Genomic DNA, 21,682 nt, shown 5'->3' on the forward strand with positions numbered 1-21,682 from the left:
CTGGAGTGCAGTGGCACTATCTCGGCTCACTGCAAGCTCCGCCTCCCAGCTTCAGGCCATTTTCCTGCCTCAGCCTCCCGAGTAGCTGGGACTACAGGCGCCCGCCACCACGCCCGGCTCATTTTTTGTATTTTTAGTAGAGACGGGGTTTCACCATGTTAGCCAGGATGGTCTCGATCTCCTGACCTCGTGATCTGCCCACCTCGGCCTCCCAAAGTGCTGGGATTACAGGCGCAAGTCACTGCGCCCAGCCTGTAATTATTTTTCATAACTACCTACAAAAAGATATGTTGATACCCCCAAATATGTATTTTTCAATAAAACATCCGGAAAAGACATGTCATGATTAAGCCACCTGAAGCATAACCTTTAACACTGCTGCTATTTTTCCTCATTACTACTTTTTACTGTGGAGTTGTTTTCCCTCACCTACTGAATTTTGTAAAATGTCTAGGTATTGGGAAGTATTAACTCAAACATTATTTTGGAATAAGGAAAGATGTCAAATAAATCTAAGTATGTTTATTAGAATGTAGAGCCATTTGTAATCAAGGTTACTAGGATGTTTAAAAAGAAGTGTCAACTGGATAAATGACTGGAGTAGAGAAGTACTTTTCTTTGATGAGATGACAAACTCACCAAATAAACAGCTGGGTTCAACACAGCTCTGGATTACAGAGCCAAAAGACCTGGTAACTCACTAGAGCTATACTTCTGCTTCCGAAAGGGCTCACCCCATCTGGTTCTGGAGGACTGGGAACCTCTTTGGGGCCTGACACGTAGGCACCAGCTGACTTTCCGCAGCAGCAGCAGCAGCAGCAGATGATGCTCCTATAGGATTTTGCAGGTATATCGCTCCAACCAGGTGTTTACCAGTCTTTTAACTCTATTAACTTAGCAGTAATCAAATAAAATAGGAGACATATTTACAAATCCTGACCTCTGTAAGTTGTTTCCTCTTACCTGTGGGTTTTTGAAAAGTGCGTATTTTTCTATACGCTCCATAAATATAAGCTTGTTTTGGCTATCTCTTGTCCAGTTAAGAAGATTTTCAACCAAGTTTTCATGGTCTTCAAAGATTCTCTCTGTCCCAAAATAAAATATCCATATTTTGTTAGTATTCATTAGAGTTGCATGAAAGACATGAAACTTTGCGAAGTAGTTAACCTCAGAACCAAGTAGTCTTAACTGACATTTTAGCAACTAAAAATTATCTGGTCTTCCCTAATTTTTCCAACAAAGAAATATGCCTTAATTATGTTAAGTGACATAACTAAGATCACACAGCTGATATATGGAAGAACTAGGACTAGAATCTAGGCTTTCTGACTTGCAGTACACCATTCTTCAGTCTTAAAACATTTTCCTATCCCACCCTTAAAAATAAAACATTAGTTACATCTTACAAGTTTCAATATCAAGTATTTCCAATTGTACTTAGTTCTTGGCATTTAAAACATTTCCAAGATGATTTCTTCTTTGATCCATGACTGTTGTTTAATCTTAAATGTAGGTGTATTTTCTAATTTCCAAATTAGAAATGAAAGAACATGTCCTGTATACTGAACATATGTTAAAGAACATGTTCTAGATATGGATTCTTTGAAATTTGTTAATGTGTTTTACGTTTCCCCTGAGTCAAATGCTGGTTTAAAGACTTCAGTACAAATTCAAGTTAACATAATAATCTTTAGTAAATGCATCAGTCTATCCAGTTCTTATCTGAAGAAAAAAACTATTTTGTTACCTTTTTAAAAACTTTGTTTTAGCCATTATAAAATCTGGAGTGAACTAGAAATGATCTTGTATTCAAAGAACTCTTAAAATACTTCAGAAAAAAATAATGTAAAGAAGCCAAATTATGAAAGGTAATTTTATCGAAAAAATATATAAAGATGCGGCCATGTGTGGTGGTTCAAGCCTGCAATCCCAGCACTTTGGGAGGCCAAGGTGGGCGGATCACAAGGTCTGGAGATCAAGACCATTCTGGCCAACAGGTGAAACCCCATCTCTACTAAAAATACAAAAAATTAGTCAGGTGTGGTGGCACACGCCTGTAGTCCCAGCTACTCGGGAGGCTGAGGCAGAATAATTGCTTATACCCGGGGGCAGCGGCTGCAGTGAGCTGAGATCGCATCATTACACTTCAGTCTGGGAGACAGAGTGAGACTCTGTCCCCAGAAAAATAAAAATAAAATAAAAACATATATCTATAAAGGTAACTTGAAATGTTTTATCAACATGAAAACTGATGAAGTTACACAAAAATTAGAAAGCAATTAAAGCAATATTACTAACCCATTTGTAATTCAGAAACAGTTTCTACCAGTGACCAGTCTAAACTATAACCGCAGTGGGATTTGTCCATTAGGTTATCCAGTACTTGTCTTACTGTTTGCCTCTCATCCACCATCATTGTTTTAGAACTGTCATCAGACATGTGGACTCTAATCACCAGCTATAACAGGTAAAAAGAAAAGTAAATGAACACTAAAAAATGGCATTCTAGAAAAGGCACTCATCTGATATCAAATAAAATTTGGATTAATGTATTTGTATATAAATTAAAACACAAATAATGACTCATTATGCAAAAATATAGGCTAAAAATCAGACATCAAATACCCTGTTTAAGTAAATTTAAAGCATTTTAAAAATATTAACAACAGATAAGGTTATAATGTTATGATTACTCCTTTAGGAGAATTCAGAACCAGAAAATTACTCCTTTTATAATGCATTTTACCCATAAAAAATACTACATGTGAAAAATATATTACTAGGAAGAAATGCCTCTGTATCTCTCCCCATCTCAGAGGTACATTACATAAACAAGGCAATTCTTTACAAATCCGTAACACATAAAAAATCCCAAACCAGGAAGAGGCCCACATATCACCTTTTTCACTTGTGCTTCTTTAATTTTCTCTAGGGCAACTCTGATCTTCTCAGCTTTCAATTTTGCTGCCTGCTCTTCCTGTGAACACAAAGCATTTCAGATAAACAATGCTAAGATGATGAAATATTTGAGAAATATTTTTTATCCTTAAGGATGTTCTTAGCAATGAATTTCATTAAGAATATAACTTCACACAGAGCACATTTTAAAAATAACTGTTCACAAAGAGCAGACATATTGTAAAGAAACATTTTATAGATGCAGACTTGAAGATGTCTTACAATAGGCATTTCTACATCCAATATTCTAGAGGAAAAAAAGAACTCTGTGATGTGGTAAATTACCAAATTTGATTTTGTCAATGTGAAGCAGATGAATTTCAGGTTCTGGGATAGGAGAAAAATGAACACATAGTGGCCATCTTTGGGTCTGACAATTTGTTTTACCTGCACAATCCCTCAACTCTGAATTTACACTTCCTCCAAAGTAACGGCAAGCTCTTGCATACTAATGTCCTGTTCTGTTACAGTGAAAGTGTCACTGTCACAAAAATATCTTCAGCAAAAAAAAATCTGCCTATTTACAACCATATAAAAACCCTTTAAAAAATAAAAAATGTAGGTACAATCTCATTAATACACCAATACAATATAAGAAGCTGTCTTACTGCATAAGTTTCACTCTGCTTTGGAAAGTCATACAATGTAATCAATGTCTTATGTCAGTAAATTCAAAATGTTTCTATTAATTCACTGACCATATTTTTAAATGCTAAATATGATTTTCCAAATAACTTAAAATTTCTAGTAACTTCTACCTCAGAAAGATTAAAAAGAGTAATAAAAATTATAACTACTAAAAATATACTTAAACCATTTGTATATTTTTTTCTGAATTAGCACATAGTACTCTAATACTGGTACTTAACTTGTAATTTCCAGCAATAGACCATAATGTGCTGTGGCATTAATCTCCAATTAAAAAAAACTTGCATAAGTAAACTTTTGTTTATAAAGGATTATTTTCTATTTCTAGGCTTTTGATTACTCTGGAAAATATCTAAGAAAAATAAAAACTTCTTGGTTGGGCGCATTGGCTCATGTCTATAATCCCGGCACTTTGGGAGGCTGCAGCAGGAGGATCACTTGAGGTCAGGAGTTGGGAGACCAGCCCGGCCAACTTGGTGAAACCCCGTCTCTAATTAAAATACAAAAACTAGCTGCGCTTGGTGGCGTGTGCCTGTAATCCCAGCTACTTGGGAGGCTGAGGCAGGAGAATACTCGAGCCCGGGAGACAGAGGCTGCAGTGAGCTGAGACTGTGCCACTGCACTCCAGCCTGGGCAACGGAGCGAGACTCCATCTCAAAAAAAAAAAAAAAAAAAAAAGACAGAAAAATGGAAACTTCCAACTTAAATATTCCTTTATTTAAGTCTAAGAAGAAAAAACCTAATCATATCAGCCAAACTTTATCCTCTTTGCATTGTGGTGAAAACCACAATCCATATGTTATTCATTAAAAAGCTAAAGCTTCCATCGCAAAAAACAAAAAGAGAAACTCAATTCAGTTCACAGATTTATCTGTCTGCCTAAATCCTGTTGGCTTTCTTATTTATGAATTGCTTTTCTTTCTATTTTATACTCTAGGCTGTCTCCCATCATTTCAAGCTTAGTATTTACTATTTTGTGGAACAGAGAGGAAAACAGTGGTTAGGGAAGGCAGTGGGCTTGGTTGCCAGAAATCTGATCCCTTCCAATGAAAGGAGCCAATGAATTAACATAATAACCAGGGTCTGGAAATACTATCTGTAAACTCAATTAGGCAGAAAACAAAGAACTTTATTTTTTAAATGGAGAGGGCTAAGACAAGACTCAATTCTTATATTATTATATATTCCTCTGACTAAAAGATTAAATCATCCTATTTTTAAAAAATCTTTTATGCAAATAAACAAATAGCAGAATTATAAAACATGTTGATTACATTTTCAGACACAAATTTTTCTCTTTTTAAAACAAGCTATGAAATGAGAAAACTAAATCACTGTCATTAAAACTCTCAGTTTTTAGAATTATGAGTCTTAGAGAAACAAATTGTTAGGTAAATTACCAAAACTTATATGCATTTTTGATGAACAGAGCACTACTTTATAAAGGAATCTGCAATACTTCTTCCATTTTCCAGCAGTTTTTATGAAATTAGTTACTTGACACATTTAGGGGAAGAGAAAGAAGGCGGCAGAAGTTTCATGAATATTTTCTCAATGGGATAATGATCTTATTATATTCTTCATGGCTCATTTGCCGCATCCTTATATTGGCATGAATTGCAAAGAAAGTTTACTGAGGTATATTTGCAAGTTTCACTTCACACCCCTGAAAAGTAAATTTAAAGTCTGAAGAGGAAAAACTGATATGTGGAATCAGTATTTTGTATATTTGGAATACAAACATGAACAACTTCTTCTTTTTTTTTTTGAGATGATGGAGTTCTCGCTGTGTTGCCCAGGCTGGAGTGCAGTGGGACGACCTTGGCTCACTGCAACCTCCACCTCTTGGGTTTGAGAGAGTCTCCTGCCTCAGCCTCCCGAGTAGCTAGGATTACAGGTGCCCGCCACAATGCCCGGCTAATTTTGTATTTTTAGTACAGACAGGGTTTTGCCATGTTGGTGAGACTGGTTTCAAATTCCTGACCATAGGTGATCTACCTGCCTCGACCTCTAAAAGTGTTGGGATTACAGGCGTGAGCCATCGTGCCCAGCCAAGCATGAACTTCTAAAAGGTCAAATTCTTTATGGTATTATATAATCTATAAATTTAACATTTTAAAAGTTTAGAAGATGCCCTCAAAGCTGAACATATTTCTGAGAAAAAAAGGAATATTCAAGAGATTAAGACAAGGCATAAACTGGGAGAAAAAATATTTGCAAAAGACATTATCTGATAAAGAACTGTTATATAAAAAAAAAGAGAGAGCTCTTAAAATTCTTTATAGGCAAAAGACCTGAAAAGATACCTCACTAAAGTGACAGCTAGTAAATAACATATAAAAAGATGCTCAACATTATTTGTCATTAGGGAATTACAAATAAAATGAGATACCCCTACACACCTATCAGAATGGCCAAAATCCAAAACACTGACAACACTAAATACTGGCAAGGATGTGGAACAATAGGAACTCTCATTCATTGCTAATGAGAATGTAAAATGGTACAGCCACTTTGGAGACACTTTTGGCAGTTTTTTACAAAACTAAATGTACTCTTACCATACAATTCAATTCAGCAATTGTGCTCCTTGGTATTTACCCAAATGAGTTGAGAACTGATGCCTACAAAGACATGCACATAGATGTTTATAGCAACCTTATTCATGAGTGCCAAAACTTGGAAGCAACAAAGACGTCACCCAGTAAGTAACAGATAAACTATGGTGCATCCTGACAATGGAATATTATTCAGCACTAAAATGAAATGAGCTCTCAAGCCATGAAAGATATGAAGGAACATTAAGTGTGTAATACTAAGTGAAAGAAGCCAATCTCAGAAAGCTATTTAGTGTACAAATCTAACTACATGACACCGGAAAAGCCAAAACCATAAAGACAATAAAAAGATCAGTGGTTGCCAGGGATTAAGGAGGAAGGAGGAATGAAAAGGCAGAGCACAGAGGATTTAACGGCTGTGAAATTATTCTGTATGATAATACAATGGTGGATACATGTTATCATATCTATTTGCCAATATGCATAGAATGTACAACACCGGCCAGGCATGGTGGCTCATGCCTGTAATCCCAGCACTTTGAGAGGCCGAGCGGGTGGATAAGGAGTTGAAGACCAGCCTGGCCAACGTGGTGAAACCCTGTCTCTACTAAAAATACCAAAATTAGCCGGGTGCAGTGGTGGGCACTTGTAAACATAGCTACTCAGGAGGCTGAGAAAGGAGAATTGCTTGAAACTGGAAGACGGAGGTTAGGTAAACAGATCACACCACTGCACTCCAGCCTGGGCAACACAGCAAGACTCCATCCCCCGCCCCCCCGCCAAAAAAAAAGTGACACAACGGACATAGGGATTAAACAAAGAAGAGACCTGTGTAATCAACTAACATACATTAAACCAATTAGATTTCCTAACCATCAATAAGAATTTTTATAAAGCAGCTAGATGGAGGCTATTTTAAAAAATCCAAATCTAGCCGCTCTTCCATTTGCTCAAAATGCTACTCTTTATGCTTACATAGATTGGTCCAGGTTAAAACTGTATGAAATTAAGAGCTGGTTTAATTTCAACACAGGCATATTTTAGTTTATACTTCTCTAGTTTTATTCAAGGATAATCCTTGCTAGCAGCCTTCTGAAGAAACAGAACTGATCATGATACCTCTTTTGGAGTCTGAATATCATCCCTGGAACAAAACTGGAAATGAAAATGTTTATGTCAAATTGCAAGACTCCTAATATTTTTATGCTTCCTGTGGGTAACAAGCTGTTTCTCAGAGAGCTCTATTTGTGTCTACTATATTTAAGCAAACACCATATCTTTTAACTGGGGAAAACAGAAATTGTCTTAAGCTCATGGGGTGTTGTATAATACAGGAAAAATAAATAAATGTTTGCTGATATGTTTAGATGACATACTTAGAAGACCTCCAATAGTTTATTTATAAAGCCAACGCAAATCTACATTCAATGTTTATAGCACTAGTTTAATACAAAAGACAAAGCTTTATTCATCTCATGTTCTGCTGCCAAAGTCAGGTGTTAAGTCTTCCGCCCCATATCCTTTGACTATCCCTTTCTTCACAACTATGCTAAACATAAGTAAAAAACACCTCGCACATGTAAAAACTTAAATTTCTCTCCCGTACCTTCTCTTAAAAGAGCAAGAGACAATCTACTTTCTACTGAAAAACTCCTCTATGGCTATCAATAACCACCAAATACCAAGCCTCTTCAAATTTACATAAAGGACAAAAACTATGTGAATATCCTATGATTAAATGAAAGCCAACAGTGTTACAACTTTCTCTATGCTGTAAAAATTAGAGTACTTACAGAAAGTGCTACTGTTGCTAACTTGTTCCTTCAACTGAGAAGCTTAAGCTTTGTAGGTTCAGAACAAACCCAGTTGAAATTAAGGGGCTAAACAGGGGTTAATAATTCCTTCAGGATCTAGTTTATTTCATAGATTGCAATACAAAGTTATGTAAATTCAAAGAGAACTTGGAGTGATATAAACAGTTTAAGGGTCATTAAATAGTTCATTATATAACACTGCTTAGAATCAAAATAATTAACAGTAACAACTATAGCTGATCGAACAACGTTGAGTCTGAGCTACTACTGTCCTCATATGCAAATGTTTTTCTGTAAATATATGTGACCCTCCATACTGGAGGGTTCTGCATTCCCAACCAAACTCAGATAAAAAATTCAGTATTCTCAGGATGCAAAATTCCCTATACAGACCAGGCATGGTGGCTCATACCTGTAATCCCAGCACTTTGTGAGGCTGAGGCGGGCAGATCACCTGAGGTCAGGAGTTCAGGACCAGCCTAGCCATCACAGTGAAACCCCGTCTCTATCAAAAAACAAAAATACAAAAATTAGTTGGGCGTGGTGGCGCATGCCTATAAATCCCAGCTACTCGGGAGGCTGAGGCAGGAGAATTGCTTGAACCTGGGAGGTAGAGGTTGCAGTGAGCCAAGATGGCACCACTGGACTCCAGCCTGGGCAACAGAGCAAGACTCTGTCTCAAAATAATAATAAAAATTTTTAAAATTAGCTATATAGAGGACGACTTTTCACGTCCAAGGTCTCAGGACCAACTTCAGGACTTGTGTATGTATGTGCAGGTTTTGGTATCAATGTAGGTCCTGGAAGCAATTCCCTTTGTATACCAAGGAATGACTGTGGTTTATTTTTAAACTTTTTGTTTTTTTGGCAGGGGGATAGGGTCTCACTCTGTCGCCCAGGCTAGAGCACAGCAGTGTGATCATGGCTCACTGCAGCCTTGACCTCCCAGGCTCAGGTGATTCTCCCACCTCAGCCTCCTGAGTAGCTGGGGCTACAGGCATGCACCACCATGCCAGGCTAATTTTTGTATTTTTTTTGTAGAGATGGGGTTTCGCTATGTTCAGCAGGCTGGTCTTGAACTCCTGGGCTTGAACTCCACCTGCCTTAGCCTCCCAAAGTGCTGGGATAACAGGCATGAGCCACTGACCATGTTTATCCAAAACTTGCAAAAAATAACACTGCCTATGGTAGGAACTTTGTTTTGTTCACTGCTGTATCTCCAGGGTCATAAACATTGTCTGGCACATAATAGATACTCAGTAAATATTTGTTGAATGGATAAATGAAGTTATTTATTCTTTTCAATAGTTTCCAGCTACAGTTAGAGAAAAATAAGGCCTCGGTGTGGCTTGAGTAATCTGGCTTCTCCTGCCTACCTCTCCAAACCCAAATCAAGACACTTGCACTTTCACTCAACTAGGGTGACTCTGGCAAAATGGTCTTTTTTCAACTGCTCAAACATGCCAAGCTCCTTCCCTTGACCTATGTACATGGAACACTCCCTTAAGCCCCAGGCTGGCTTCTTTGCATCCTCCAGGCTTTAGCTTAAATGTTACCCTCCTAGAACCCTCTGATCTCATCATCTAAATAAAATGTACCCCTAATCTTTTCCCCAGTATGTTCTACTCGTTTCCTTCATAGCACTTAACATGATTTAGAACTTCTTTACATGCTTGCTTGTCACCATTTATCATCTATCTTCATAAACAGACTGTGAGCTCTTGAGGGTGAGGAATAGGTATACTTTATGTAATGTTCTATCCCAGTACCCAGCAGGTCACGGCTCAATAAGTATTGTTGAATTGGCAATGAAAATGGTAAAATGGTCAACTTAATCTGAGAGCCGTGTATAAAATGGATTGGAAGGGGGACAGGTAATAATAAAGAGCTAAGAGTGAGCCTGTAGTAGAGTGGTGGTAATGGGAATGCAACAAATGCGTGAGCTCAGTAAATCCTGCAGATTAAGACAAGCTTCATTAGAAATTGGAGACATTAAATGAGAAGAAAGGTAGCAAAGATGATCAGAGGGTTCAAACCTGGTAATTAGGAGAATGTCAGCATCCTAAACAGAAACAGAAGAGATGATGACTGATATAAATTATGGAGCCCAGGGATAATGGAGGTAAGCTAAACACCTGTGGGATTTAAGGTGCTTGTAAGATGTTGGTGGTCTTCCAGGAAATGCCTAACAGCTGTTTGGAAACGTGCTCTTGGGAGACAGATCCATCTAGAATAGAGATCCTAGTTGAAGATACATGTGTGGAGTTTAGGGAAAGAGAGTAAATAGAGAACGAAGAGGGGACAGCTGAGGAAAAGGGAAAAAAAGCTATGACCAGCTTAGACTTCTACACTTCCCTGATCTTTAAATTTCTACCAGCACGCATAGATCTGCTTTAAAAACAGAAACTCAGGGTAGAGAGAGGGTCCCACTGCTGACTTTGTTAAAGGGTCTTTTCTTTGAGCTGCTTCTTGGGGAGATTTTCATTTTGGTTTACCATCTTCTTTTATAAATGTACAAGGTTAGAAAGAAATTAAAGCAAACAAACCTCAGATACAGTAACAACAACTTAGGGACATTACCCATAACTATGTATATTTTTCAGAAATAAGTCTGATATTCTTGAATATAACATTATTTAAATAAGCCAATGAAATAAAAGCATGACTTAAAAAGAGGTAGAAAGCAATTCAGTTTCCCTACTGTATTATTCCCTAGTTAATGATGACAATGGCTAAAATATTTTAAATGGATATAAAATACCAGCCCAGTGAAAATCTCGCTGAACTGATTCAAAACATTCCAAGGGCAGAGAACCGGGCAATTAAAATTGCAGCTTCCTCTTCCAATCTGACTAAGTTAATATTAACTAAGATTCTGTTTACATGAGTAAATGTTTTAATTAAACAAGGAGGTGATAATATAAATAAAAACTAGGAAGCAAAGGTTGCTAAAGAAACCCAGAGTATGGACAACCATTAGTAGTAAAAGCAATGCTTTTTAGACTTTAAAATGCAATAGTGTCAAACTAGAAAAAGTGCAACACACTTGGGAAAATTAGGCATTTACAAAAGTTTAAAAACTAGTGAAAATTACTGAATATATTTTATACTCTCAATATTGCCTGACAGTCATTAAGATCAGTAAATAATTACCGTCTGTAAAAGAAAAAGTATCTCTATTAATGACAAAGATGCTAGAATAATAATATAAGAGCATGATCAAAAACAGAAATCATATTCTACCTACAAGGCAGTAAACAGTTACATGCATGTGGAAAGAAGTATCACCTTGGTCAGCAAGTGAGAAGGTTTTCCTGCAATGTTTCTCAGAAGAAGGGAGGTTTCCCTGTCCAGATAGGAGTGCTTGTTCAGAAAAGAGAAAAACAAAAACAAAAAAAGGCAATAACAGAAGTCAGTGGAGGTTTTATGTGTTTAAAACATAAAGCAGACAAAGCAAGAATGATTCTCTATAATTAATCTCATATCTTTTCCCTAAGTTGAGTGAAATATGTCCACAAAGAAAATGTAAAAAAAGAAAAAGAAAAGGAGCAGGGAAGTAAAGACATCACCGTGCCCATAGGCATGTCCCAGCTGACTCCTGCTGATCCCTCCCTCTTTGGGAAATGGGTAGTACATGCAAAGACTGCAGAGCCAGTCTGCCTTCTAGGCCAATGCTCAAGAACGCTGTGCAAGGCACACAAATAAATGCATGTCAGAGACCAATGACTAAACTTCCTTTCTCTTGTTAAAGCCTATCAAGACCTATATGGCTTTAAATAGCATATTTTGATTAGAATAAGATGACATCATTTTTAAAAGCTTCTTCAAGTATTTCTGGTCAATTCAATGATAGCTGCACCAAGAGGAAAAATATTCATCAATATTTTGCCTAATGGATACACCTGTTTTCAGTAAAACTTTATTAGCCCACTCATTATTATCAGAATAAAAATAGGAGTACACTGCACAGTAAAGAATTTGCAGAGCAAATGAATGACATGAACAAAATATTCAGAAGCGTCACACACTTAAATTAATTCAAGTAATTGTTTTCGTGAAAATAATTTGTAAATGGTATGGAACCTATCATTCTCCCCTTAGTAACTTCTCAGTAACATGTTGTAAGATAGTACAATTGTATTTTATTTATCCTTAAATTGTAGTTGTTTTGATATATACAGGTAATTTGGACTGGCCTCTCATGAAAAAATGCCAAATTAGTATTTAACAGTACATAGTTACTAATCACCATTTAAAAAAACGTACAATACAGCTGAGTAAAAGTATAGAAAATATTCTGTTATATTTTATAAACGTAAATATAGGTCAAGTTATTCTTGGAAATTCTTTGGAAAGAAACTAATGCAAATACTAGAGCAGCACCCCCTGTAAGAAAGTACATAGTCCCTAAAACTTTGGGAGGCCGAGGCAGGCAGATCTCCTGAGATCAGGAGTTTATGACCAGCCTGGTCAACATGGTGAAACCCCATCTCTACTAAAAATACAAAAATTAGCCGGGTGTGCTGGCAGGACCCTGTAATCCCAGCCACTCAGGAGGCTATGGCAGGAGAATCGCTCGAACTTGGGAGGCAGAGGTTGCAGTGAGCTGAAATTGTGCCACTGCACTCCAGCCTGGGCGACAAGTGAAACTCTTGTCTCAAGGAAAAAAAAAAGAAAGTACATACATGGTCATAGATAAAATACACTACTTCAAGATTAAAAACATGTTACAGAAGACAATACAATCTTTGCTTACATCTATACTATGCTAAGCTTGCTATATGGTATTTTATTGCCTGCATTTTTAAAGCTGTGTTTTAATGCAAGGTAAACTTTATAAGCATACCTGCCCCTCTCACCTATTCCTTACTAAAAAAAAAAAAAACCTAATGTCCAATTTTTTTTAATTGGACATATTCATCAAGATTAGCACTAACAAAGTCAAACAATAACAAGAACATAGAAAACTATCCCTAGGTCCTCATTTAACTAGATTGTGTAGTCCTCTTAAAGGTAAGACTGATTGGCTTCTCCATAAAGACACTAGGTAAGTAGTAATTTCTGAAAATTCAATTTAGTTTGAGGTTAATGCTCAGCCAAGGAGGGAGGGAACTGGGAAAAACAAAGAACAAAAAGCACAATTTACAAGAGTAGCCATTCTTTGGTTTCTTTAGTTCTCTTATTTTTATTTTTTTTAGGACAGAGTCTCCCTCTCTCACCCAGACTGGAATGCAGTGATGTAATCTCAGCTCACTGCAACCTCCGCCTCCCAGCTTCAAGCAATTCTCCTGCCTCAGCCTTCTAAGTAGGTGGGATCACAGGCACGGGCCATCACACCCAGCTAATTTTGTATTTTTAGTAGAGACAGAGTTTCACCATGTTGGCCAGGCTGGTCTTGAACTCCTGACCTCAGGTGATCCGCCCGGCTTGGCCTCCCAAAGTGCTGAGATTATAGGTGTGAGCCACTGTGCCCAGCCACATTTCTTTACTTCTTTAATAAACTTGGTTTCACTTAAAGATAAAAGAGCAACTATAACTTTCATTGCTCTTATTCCCATTCATTTTTAGCTATTCAAATATAATGAAGAAAAATGTACTGTTACACAATTACTATGTAAAACATATAACATGTATTTTAAGAAATTACTTTCTTGAAAACTTACTGCTACTTATCTTATAAAAGTTACTTTTTTAGAAAAATGATCTCCAAGTGAGTAGATTATCTATATTCAGATAATTATATTTCAAATTTAAAAAAATAAAATCTGCCTCAGGCCATCAAAACAAAGTATGATTTGGTAAATGTAATTCCAAATATCAAATTCAAATTTAAGCTCTTAAAAAAAAACCACAAGATTTCATCAGCTCTCAAACTCATGACCTCAAGACTTTAAGTCACCAAAAAAACTGATAATTTGGTAAGTATGAGGCAATGATATTTAACTGTATCTGTTTAATGACACAGAAATAGAAGTCTACTTTGAAATATTAAGATATTTAAATAGCTTCAAATAAAAAGAGGGTAATCGTTATGGTTGGTGGTCCCAAAATATGCCACATTCAAAAAATGAGACCACAAACAATAGCTAAACATGATCATAAATCATATCCCACGTGGATGGTTATGTAGCTATTCACTATTTAGTTACTAGCAGTGAGGAAGGCCAGATCTCCAGGTTCTATTCAAACTATAGGCTATTTGTAGCAGAAACAACAAACATATAGAAACCAGAAGCAGCAGACTCCACTGGGCATGGTGGCTTGAACTCTAATCCCAGCTACTCAGGAGGCTTAGACAGGAGGACCACTTTTGAGCCCAGGAACTTAAGGCTGCAGTGAGCTAGGATTATGCCACTGCATTCCAGCCTGGGCAACAGAGCGAGACCTTGTCTCAAAAAATAAAGTATCTTCCTCCAACTGGTACCAGTCATAACACTGATCCTAGAATTCCTTGCTCTTCAGAAAAAAGGGACGGGGTGGGGTGAAACTGGTAACTGGAAGGAAGCAAGAGGGATGAGAAGAGTGCTGCACAGCTGAAGGACTAAGGAGAGTAAATTATGTGGTTTTAAAACTACATAATTTCTACCAGGGCCATATTATCAGTGAAACATTTTAAACTGCAGAAATTGTGGTTTTGGGTCAGAAACAAGTTGTGTATTTTTCACCCTTGATTACAGGGGAAAAAATCAGGGCTGTGTCTTTGTGGGTTGCTCTGCTATGGAGATCAGCAGTTACTGTGACTGAGTAAGGCCAGTCTGTTTAGAAATATATTTTAAACGTTTAGTTAAAAAAAAAATTATGGTTTGGGCATGGCATCCAATCAGCCTTCAGTCTTGGTTTACGTTGTGAGTTAACAAAAATGCATACAGCTTCATATAAACAGGGCCTTCTTATATTTTCTTTTATTTACCAACTATAGACACAAAGTCAGGAGTTTATTTTTAATCCATTTTATTGATTTATTTTATTTCTCTCTTTTCCTCTTCATTTATTCAACCATTTTTTAGGCTCCAACTTTTGAGCGTGGAACCATGCCAGCATTAGAGATGCAAAGGTGACCAAGATGGGCATTCCTTGCCTCACAGAATGTAGCCTAATAGGGAGATGCAGACCAACTTGCAACTACAAAACAGTGTGTTAAGTGGTAGGTGAGCAAGGAGATAAGCATCTAACCCCAAATTAGGGGCTTAATAAAGTAATTCTGAAAAAGCTACAGTCCTGGAGGATGATTAAGAGGCTGCTGGGGTCGCGGTGTGAGGGAGTGTGGCAGAGTAGAAACAGAGGGCAAAGGGATATTTGAGACCAATGGTTCTCAAAAGAGGGTAGTTCTGCTCTCAAGCAGGAATTTCAGAAAATGTTGAGGACATTCTGGGCTGCCACAATGAAGAGGAGAGGGAGAGTTACTGGTATTTATTGGGAAGTCAAAAATGCTAGATGCCTTGCGAGCATGGTACAATGTCAATAACAACAAAAGTCCCACATTCCACGTGATTGTTAAATGTCCTTATACGGAGAGTCGTAGAGATGGGAAATCTTGTTTACAACAATCTGAGCTTAGAATCTAATTTCATTTTACATCTAAAAAGTGTTTTTGCATGATTTTAATATTGAATGAATTTTCCAGGAGTGCTATTACCCTCTAAAATAAATTGAAAGAAGTCTGCACTTTCTTTTGTTCTGAGTTTACAAAGAGCTGTTCATAATGTTGGAAAATAATTTCACCAATGGAAAACTAGCTTGAAATAAGAGTTGCCAGTACCACAACTGGCAGTGTACACTCTGTCACATGCCAGCAAATGATAAGTTAAAAGCTAAATAATATTAAATTAGTGAAAACATGAAATTAACTTTATTAGTAAAAATTGTTTTAAAATATTTCATACTACTGTTGTCATATTTAAAATATATAGCACAGAAGGCCAGGAGTGGTGGCTCACGCCTATAATCCCAGCACTCTGGGAGGCTGAGGCAGGTGGATCACTTGAGGTCAGGAGTTTGAGACCAGCCTGGCCAACATGGCAAAACTAAAAATACAAAATTAGCCAGGTGTGGTGGCGCACTCCTGTAGTCCCAGCTACTTGGGAGGCTGAGGCAGGAGAATCGTTTGAACCCGGGAGGCAGAGATTGCAGTCAGCACCACTGACTATAAAAGATGGCACCACTGTACTATAGCTTTAGCAACAGAGCAAGACTCCACCTTAAAGAAATAAAATATATAGCATGATGAAAAATCTACACTGTAAAAAATCAGGTATCAAATGATTTTATTACTACCATCTCATCCCACATTATAACACTGAAATTATTTTGTCACTACAATTACAAATAATCTTATCTCATTTGCAAGAATTTTACATGTTCCCATTTTCTCTACTTGCCTATAAACTGTCTCAGCACATTATTCCTACTTCAATTAAGATTATTTCCCTTTTTCTCATAGTATATACAAGTATGTCACACATCTGCTATCACTTATCATAACATGTTTCACTTCTGGGATCCACTTATATTTCTGTTCTTTTTCCTATACTTCTTTAAAAAAAAAAAAAAAAGCTTTCTGATCTCACTTCTCTTAAACGCAAAGTTCTTGATTATAGGTAGGTGTAAGGTTTGACTACTTCATTATGTCTTTTAATAGTGGCAGCTAAGTATTTACATACTGAAACAGATACATTACTTTATTATAAATTACGTTTTCAATATTTCTCCTTCATAGGTGTTAGGGCATTACATTCATATAAAAAGTAGGTATGTAAGTAGGTTATATTATTTACAAATTTCACTTGAACAGTAAAGATGGTGTTAGAAATCATCACAAAGGTAATTTAACATTTTCTGTTAGCCACACTAATTTTAGAAAGTATAAAAAGAAAACCCTGAAATGTTCATATATTTTAGTTAACCAAAAATATCTGAGATTTTAACAAGTAATTAATACAAATAAATTTTGTGGTTTTTGTTTTTTGAGTCTTGCTCCGTCACTCAGGCTGAAGTACAGTGGTGTGATCTCAGCTCACTACTGTGATCTTGCCTCACTGCAGCCTCCGCCTCTTGAGTTCAAGCAATTTTTCTGCCTCAGCCTCCTGAATAGCTGGGATTACAGGCATGTGCCACCACGCCTAGCTAATTTTTGTATATTTAGTAGAAACGGGGTTTCACCATGTTGGCCAGGCTGGTCTTGAACTCCTGGCCTCAAGTAATCTGCCCGCCTCGGCCTCCCAAAGTGCTGGGATTACAGGTATGAGCCAACACACTCGGACATGAGATTTTTTTACATTTTTGTTTCATAGTAAGTCTTTGAAGTCCAGTATGTATTTTATCCTTACAGCACACCACAATTTGGAGTAACCACATTTTAAATACTTAATAGGCACATGTGGCTAGTGGCTACCATATAGAACAGTACACCTCTGAATCATCCAGATTTGCCAATCACTGACCAAAGAATACATTTTATTAAGAAAGAAACTAGGCTTTCAGTTAAGCATCAGTACAGAAGAATCATTCCATTTGGTATCTCTGCTGTAAAGAACAATTAAATTTGTTAGTATCTTAAGAAATTTACAAAAGCTCTTAGTTTCAGAATAAAGAAGGCATGTTGTTTCAGGTTCTAAAACAAAAATTATCTACATCAATTATGCTACCACCTACATAATCATACCAGGAGTATTACTCAATGGTACCCTATCTAAAGTTGCTTATTTGTTTTTGCTAATTTATTAAATTTGGTTTAATTTTTATTTGAAAAACTGAAGTTATATGAAATGGTTTCATCATTTGGAGTTCTAATGAATGCTTTCCTCTTCATTAAGTCACGCCATGGCATGTTTATAGAACTTACAGGTGTCAGCTCAGCCTGTTCTTCTGTGAAGTCAATATGATGCTTGGCCTGCTTGCTGGAACATCTCAGAGAAATAGCATGCTGTGAAAATGCAGTAAGGAAGAAAATGACAGGTAAAGGAGGTGAAACGGGCAGCTCTCATTAACATGCAGGAAGAGAAAAAGATCAATGAAGTGAAACAAAACAGTAATGAAACAAAATAGTAATGAAAAGTTGCATGCAATTACCTTTCATTCTCTTATACGCAAAAATTATAAAGGTAAGACCCAGATGATCCTAACCCTTGATAATTTAAGGATAACCTCACTCCACTTCTGGACAGTAGAGTTCTATGAAATAATTGTGCAGAAACATTATATCCAATACCAATTCATGCTAATAAACCTCAACTGGCCCTTAACCACTGTTTGGCAGTGCTCTTAATTTTTCCCCTTATGTTATGCCTGTTCTAAGTCTCTATGTTCTTCAAGCTTCTAGCTTCCCTCTTCCCTCTCTTCATATGACTGCACTTCCCTCCATGTGAGAAAGCTAAACCCATTTATCATGAGGATCTTCATTAGAATGTACCTTGTAATTATACCCATATTTTTATTCTTCCCTCAAATTCTAGATGAATAAATGTGTTTTGTTTCCCCTTCCAAAGCCAAGCATGTTCTAGATCTCATTCATTCCCCCTCCTAAAGAGAGAGTATCTTTAGTCTCTGATACTTAACTAGATCAGGCCATTGAGGGTGAGGAGAAGAGGAAAGGGTTCAATTCTGGGTACTGTCCTCTTGTTAAACTGTTTCTCCTCTCCACTGCCAAATTCCCTGAATTCACGCTAGAAGGTGCCTCCTCCACTTCCCAACCACTCATTTATCCCTTAATTTCTTGCAATCTTTCTTTCCTAAAGCCTTCATCCTTTGAGTTATAATGTATTCTGTAATTCATTCTCAAAGTCATCAAGAACTTTTTAATGAAAAAGGTTTTCTGTTTTTTCCATCATAGTTTCTACCATACTGTACCAAAATCACTTGTCTGGTTGTCTATATCCTCCCCTGCACCCCTCTATACAATAAATTATCACTTCATAAGGACATTGTTTTTTGTTGTTGTTGTTTTTGAGATGGAGTCTCACTCTGTCGCCTGGACTGGAGTGCAGTGGCATGATCTCAGCTCACTACAACCTCCGCCTTCCGGGTTCAAGCAATTTTCCTGCCTCAGCCTCCCGAGTAGCTGGGATTACAGGCGCTCGCCACCATGCCTGGCTAGTTTTGTACTTTTAGTAGAGATGGGATGTCACCAGGTTGGCGAGGCTGGTCTTGAACTCCTGACCTCAAGAGATCCACCCACCTCCACTTCCAAAAGTTCTGGGATTACAGGCATGAGCCACTGCGCCCGGCCAACATTGTGTATTATATTCCAGTTTTATCCCTTACATTCCACCACAGTGCCTAGGCACTCAAATATTTACAGAATGTATGAATAACTTTCTACTTGACCTTCATGCCACATGCTTGAAACCAGATCAAGATGGTTTTTGTTTTTCCCTCTGTATTTTCTCATTAAACATACTGTTTCAATTACTACATCAACAGGAGGCCCATCAAATCTATACTGCCAGTGTCCCTTTTCTTAGGAAACAGATACTGAAGTATTAAGGAATATAAGGGAATGATAAATGCAACCAACTCCCAAAGGATTCAAGAAACATAAATACAGACATAGCACAATAATGTGGTAAAATGTTAAAAATTACATGGCTAATGAATTTCATGAGTTCTTTGTACTATTCTTTAAAGGTTTTGTAAGTATAATATTTCAAAATAATTTTTTTTAAAAAATCACTTCTTTCTAGACTCAATCGTGCACAAGTGTCCATCATATTTCCAAATGCTTACTGGTTAAACTTTTTAAAAACCTAAATCTGGGCTGGGCGTGGTGGCTCACGTCTGTAATCCCAGCCCTTTGGGAGGCTGAGGCAGGCAGATCACTTGAGGTCAGGAGTTCGAGACGAGCCTGGCCAACATAGTGAAATCCCGTTTCTACTAAAATTACAAAAAATAGCCAGGAGTGGTGGCTTGTGCCTGTAGTCCCACCCAGCTACTCCAGAAGCTGAGGCAGGAGAATTGCTTGAACCCGGGGGCCAGAGGTTGCAGTGAGCCAAGATGGCGCCATTGCACTCCAGCCTGGGCAACAGAGCGAGACTGTCTCAAAAAAAAAAAAAAAGAAAAGAAAAATTAAATCTGAAGTATTCAACAAGAGATGTTAAATGTAAAACAGTACAATGGAATACTATAGCTATTACGCAGTATACCCTAACCAGAAAAGGATATATATGAAATGACAAAAACAATACAAAATAGTAAATAAACAAAGATTAAAAATTTATGTTACATTAACATGAATAAAAAGGGATTATGGAATAATATAGCTTTTTAATGTTAATTAGGTCCATTTCCATAAAGTACCTATTTTCTTACCAAAAAATTTTATCTGCTCCAAGTCTAATCTTTGCCTACTCTTTATCACTACTTTCATAAATCAAAATATGTAACAAAAAATGTCCAGTGAGTCTCCCACGGGGAAAAAAATGAATTTAAAGGTCAATTCTCTGTATAAATTTTGCTATAAATTTTCTCAGTTTTGAAACTTTCATTTGTATTACAAAGTGTTGTGTCATTTTGTTTGATAAAAACTTTCTATCAATCTTACAAAAACTCACCACAAATCTCTGCAAAGTTATGAACCACTACTTTCTTGAACTGAATCTATAACATGTTAAAACAAAGTGCCATTTACAAGCTAGAGTCCTTGGGGTGGGGTGGGAATGCACATATTAAAAAGCATTGATCTGGCCAGCCGCAGTGGCTCACGCCTGTAATCCCAGCACTTTGGGAGGCCCAGGCGGGTGAATCATTTGAGGTGAGGAGTTCGAGACCAGCCTGGTCAACAGGGTGAAACTCCGTCTCTACAAAACATACAAAGACAAGCCAGGTGTGGTGGTGCACACCTATAGTCACAGCTACTAGGGAGGCTGAGACACGAGAATCGTTTGAACCCAGGAGGTGGAGACTGCAGTGAACTGAGATTGCGCCACTGCACTCCAGCCTAGGTGAAAGAGTGAGACCCTGTCTCAAAAAATAAATAAAATAAATAAAAACCATTTATCTGAACATAGGAGCCAAACCATTATAAAGAAATGGCCTTGTACCAAAGTAGTGGTTACAAATAAAACACTTCCTTGTGATAGCTAACACTGTAGATTACAACCGGAAAGAAGTGGAGGCTTATGACCACTCATTAGTGTTTCAATAAAATAGATTTCCATCATCTTTACTAACACGTGTATGTATTTTCCACAAATCGTATGTCGAAAGTAAGAATAGCATGATGGTTAAGAATGGAGACCCCAGTGCTAGAGTGCCTGGGTTCAAGCCCCAGCTTGGCCATTTATTGGCAAGGTGATTCTGGGCCTATCATTTAACCTGTTTCCTCATGTGCAAAATGGGGATAATCATAGCATTTATCTTCAAAGGTTGGCATAAAAATTATGAATGATTAATATTACTACTAAGAATGGGAACCGCCACCCCTCATCTTAATTTTATTTAAGCTTTATTTAGCTTAGAGCTACAAGTTAACTTAATTTTACTTAAAATATTTAAAAAAAATACAAAACCACCACAAGATGGGGATATTATTACGTACGTCTCCTTTGCCTTTTTCTCTCCTGCCTATGTAGTTCTGTCTCTAGGTCTGGCTCTGAGAGCACTGGCTAGTCTACTCTCATCTTGATTTTCCTTCAATTCTGTAATGAAGTAGCATAATATGGTAGTATGAGCTCTACAACCAGTATGTTTGGGTTCAAACCCTTGGGCAAG

General features: G+C 37.2%; 1 protein-coding gene across 13 annotated transcripts in view; it reads right to left on the reverse strand.

Moving 5' to 3' along the window:
• RAPH1 (Ras association (RalGDS/AF-6) and pleckstrin homology domains 1) overlaps window positions 1-21,682 on the reverse strand; it is a 129,711-nt gene that overhangs the window by 48,063 nt on the left and 59,966 nt on the right. For 7 of the 13 annotated variants that reach the window (XM_077957406.1, XM_077957405.1, XM_077957399.1 and 4 more), the window contains exons 5-9: window positions 17,820-17,900; window positions 11,267-11,341; window positions 2,900-2,977; window positions 2,299-2,458; window positions 964-1,085 (exon numbers count right to left, since the gene is read on the reverse strand). In XM_077957406.1, coding sequence (XP_077813532.1) covers window positions 964-1,085; window positions 2,299-2,458; window positions 2,900-2,977; window positions 11,267-11,341; window positions 17,820-17,900 — 516 coding nt within the window. The remainder of the gene's footprint in view (window positions 1-963; window positions 1,086-2,298; window positions 2,459-2,899; window positions 2,978-11,266; window positions 11,342-17,819; window positions 17,901-21,682) is intronic. The other 6 variants (XM_015110748.3, XM_077957401.1, XM_015110747.3 and 3 more) reach the window with 3 other exon arrangements.

Source organism: Macaca mulatta, chromosome 12, assembly GCF_049350105.2.
Source record: "Macaca mulatta isolate MMU2019108-1 chromosome 12, T2T-MMU8v2.0, whole genome shotgun sequence".
Classification (NCBI taxonomy): Eukaryota; Metazoa; Chordata; class Mammalia; order Primates; family Cercopithecidae; genus Macaca; species Macaca mulatta.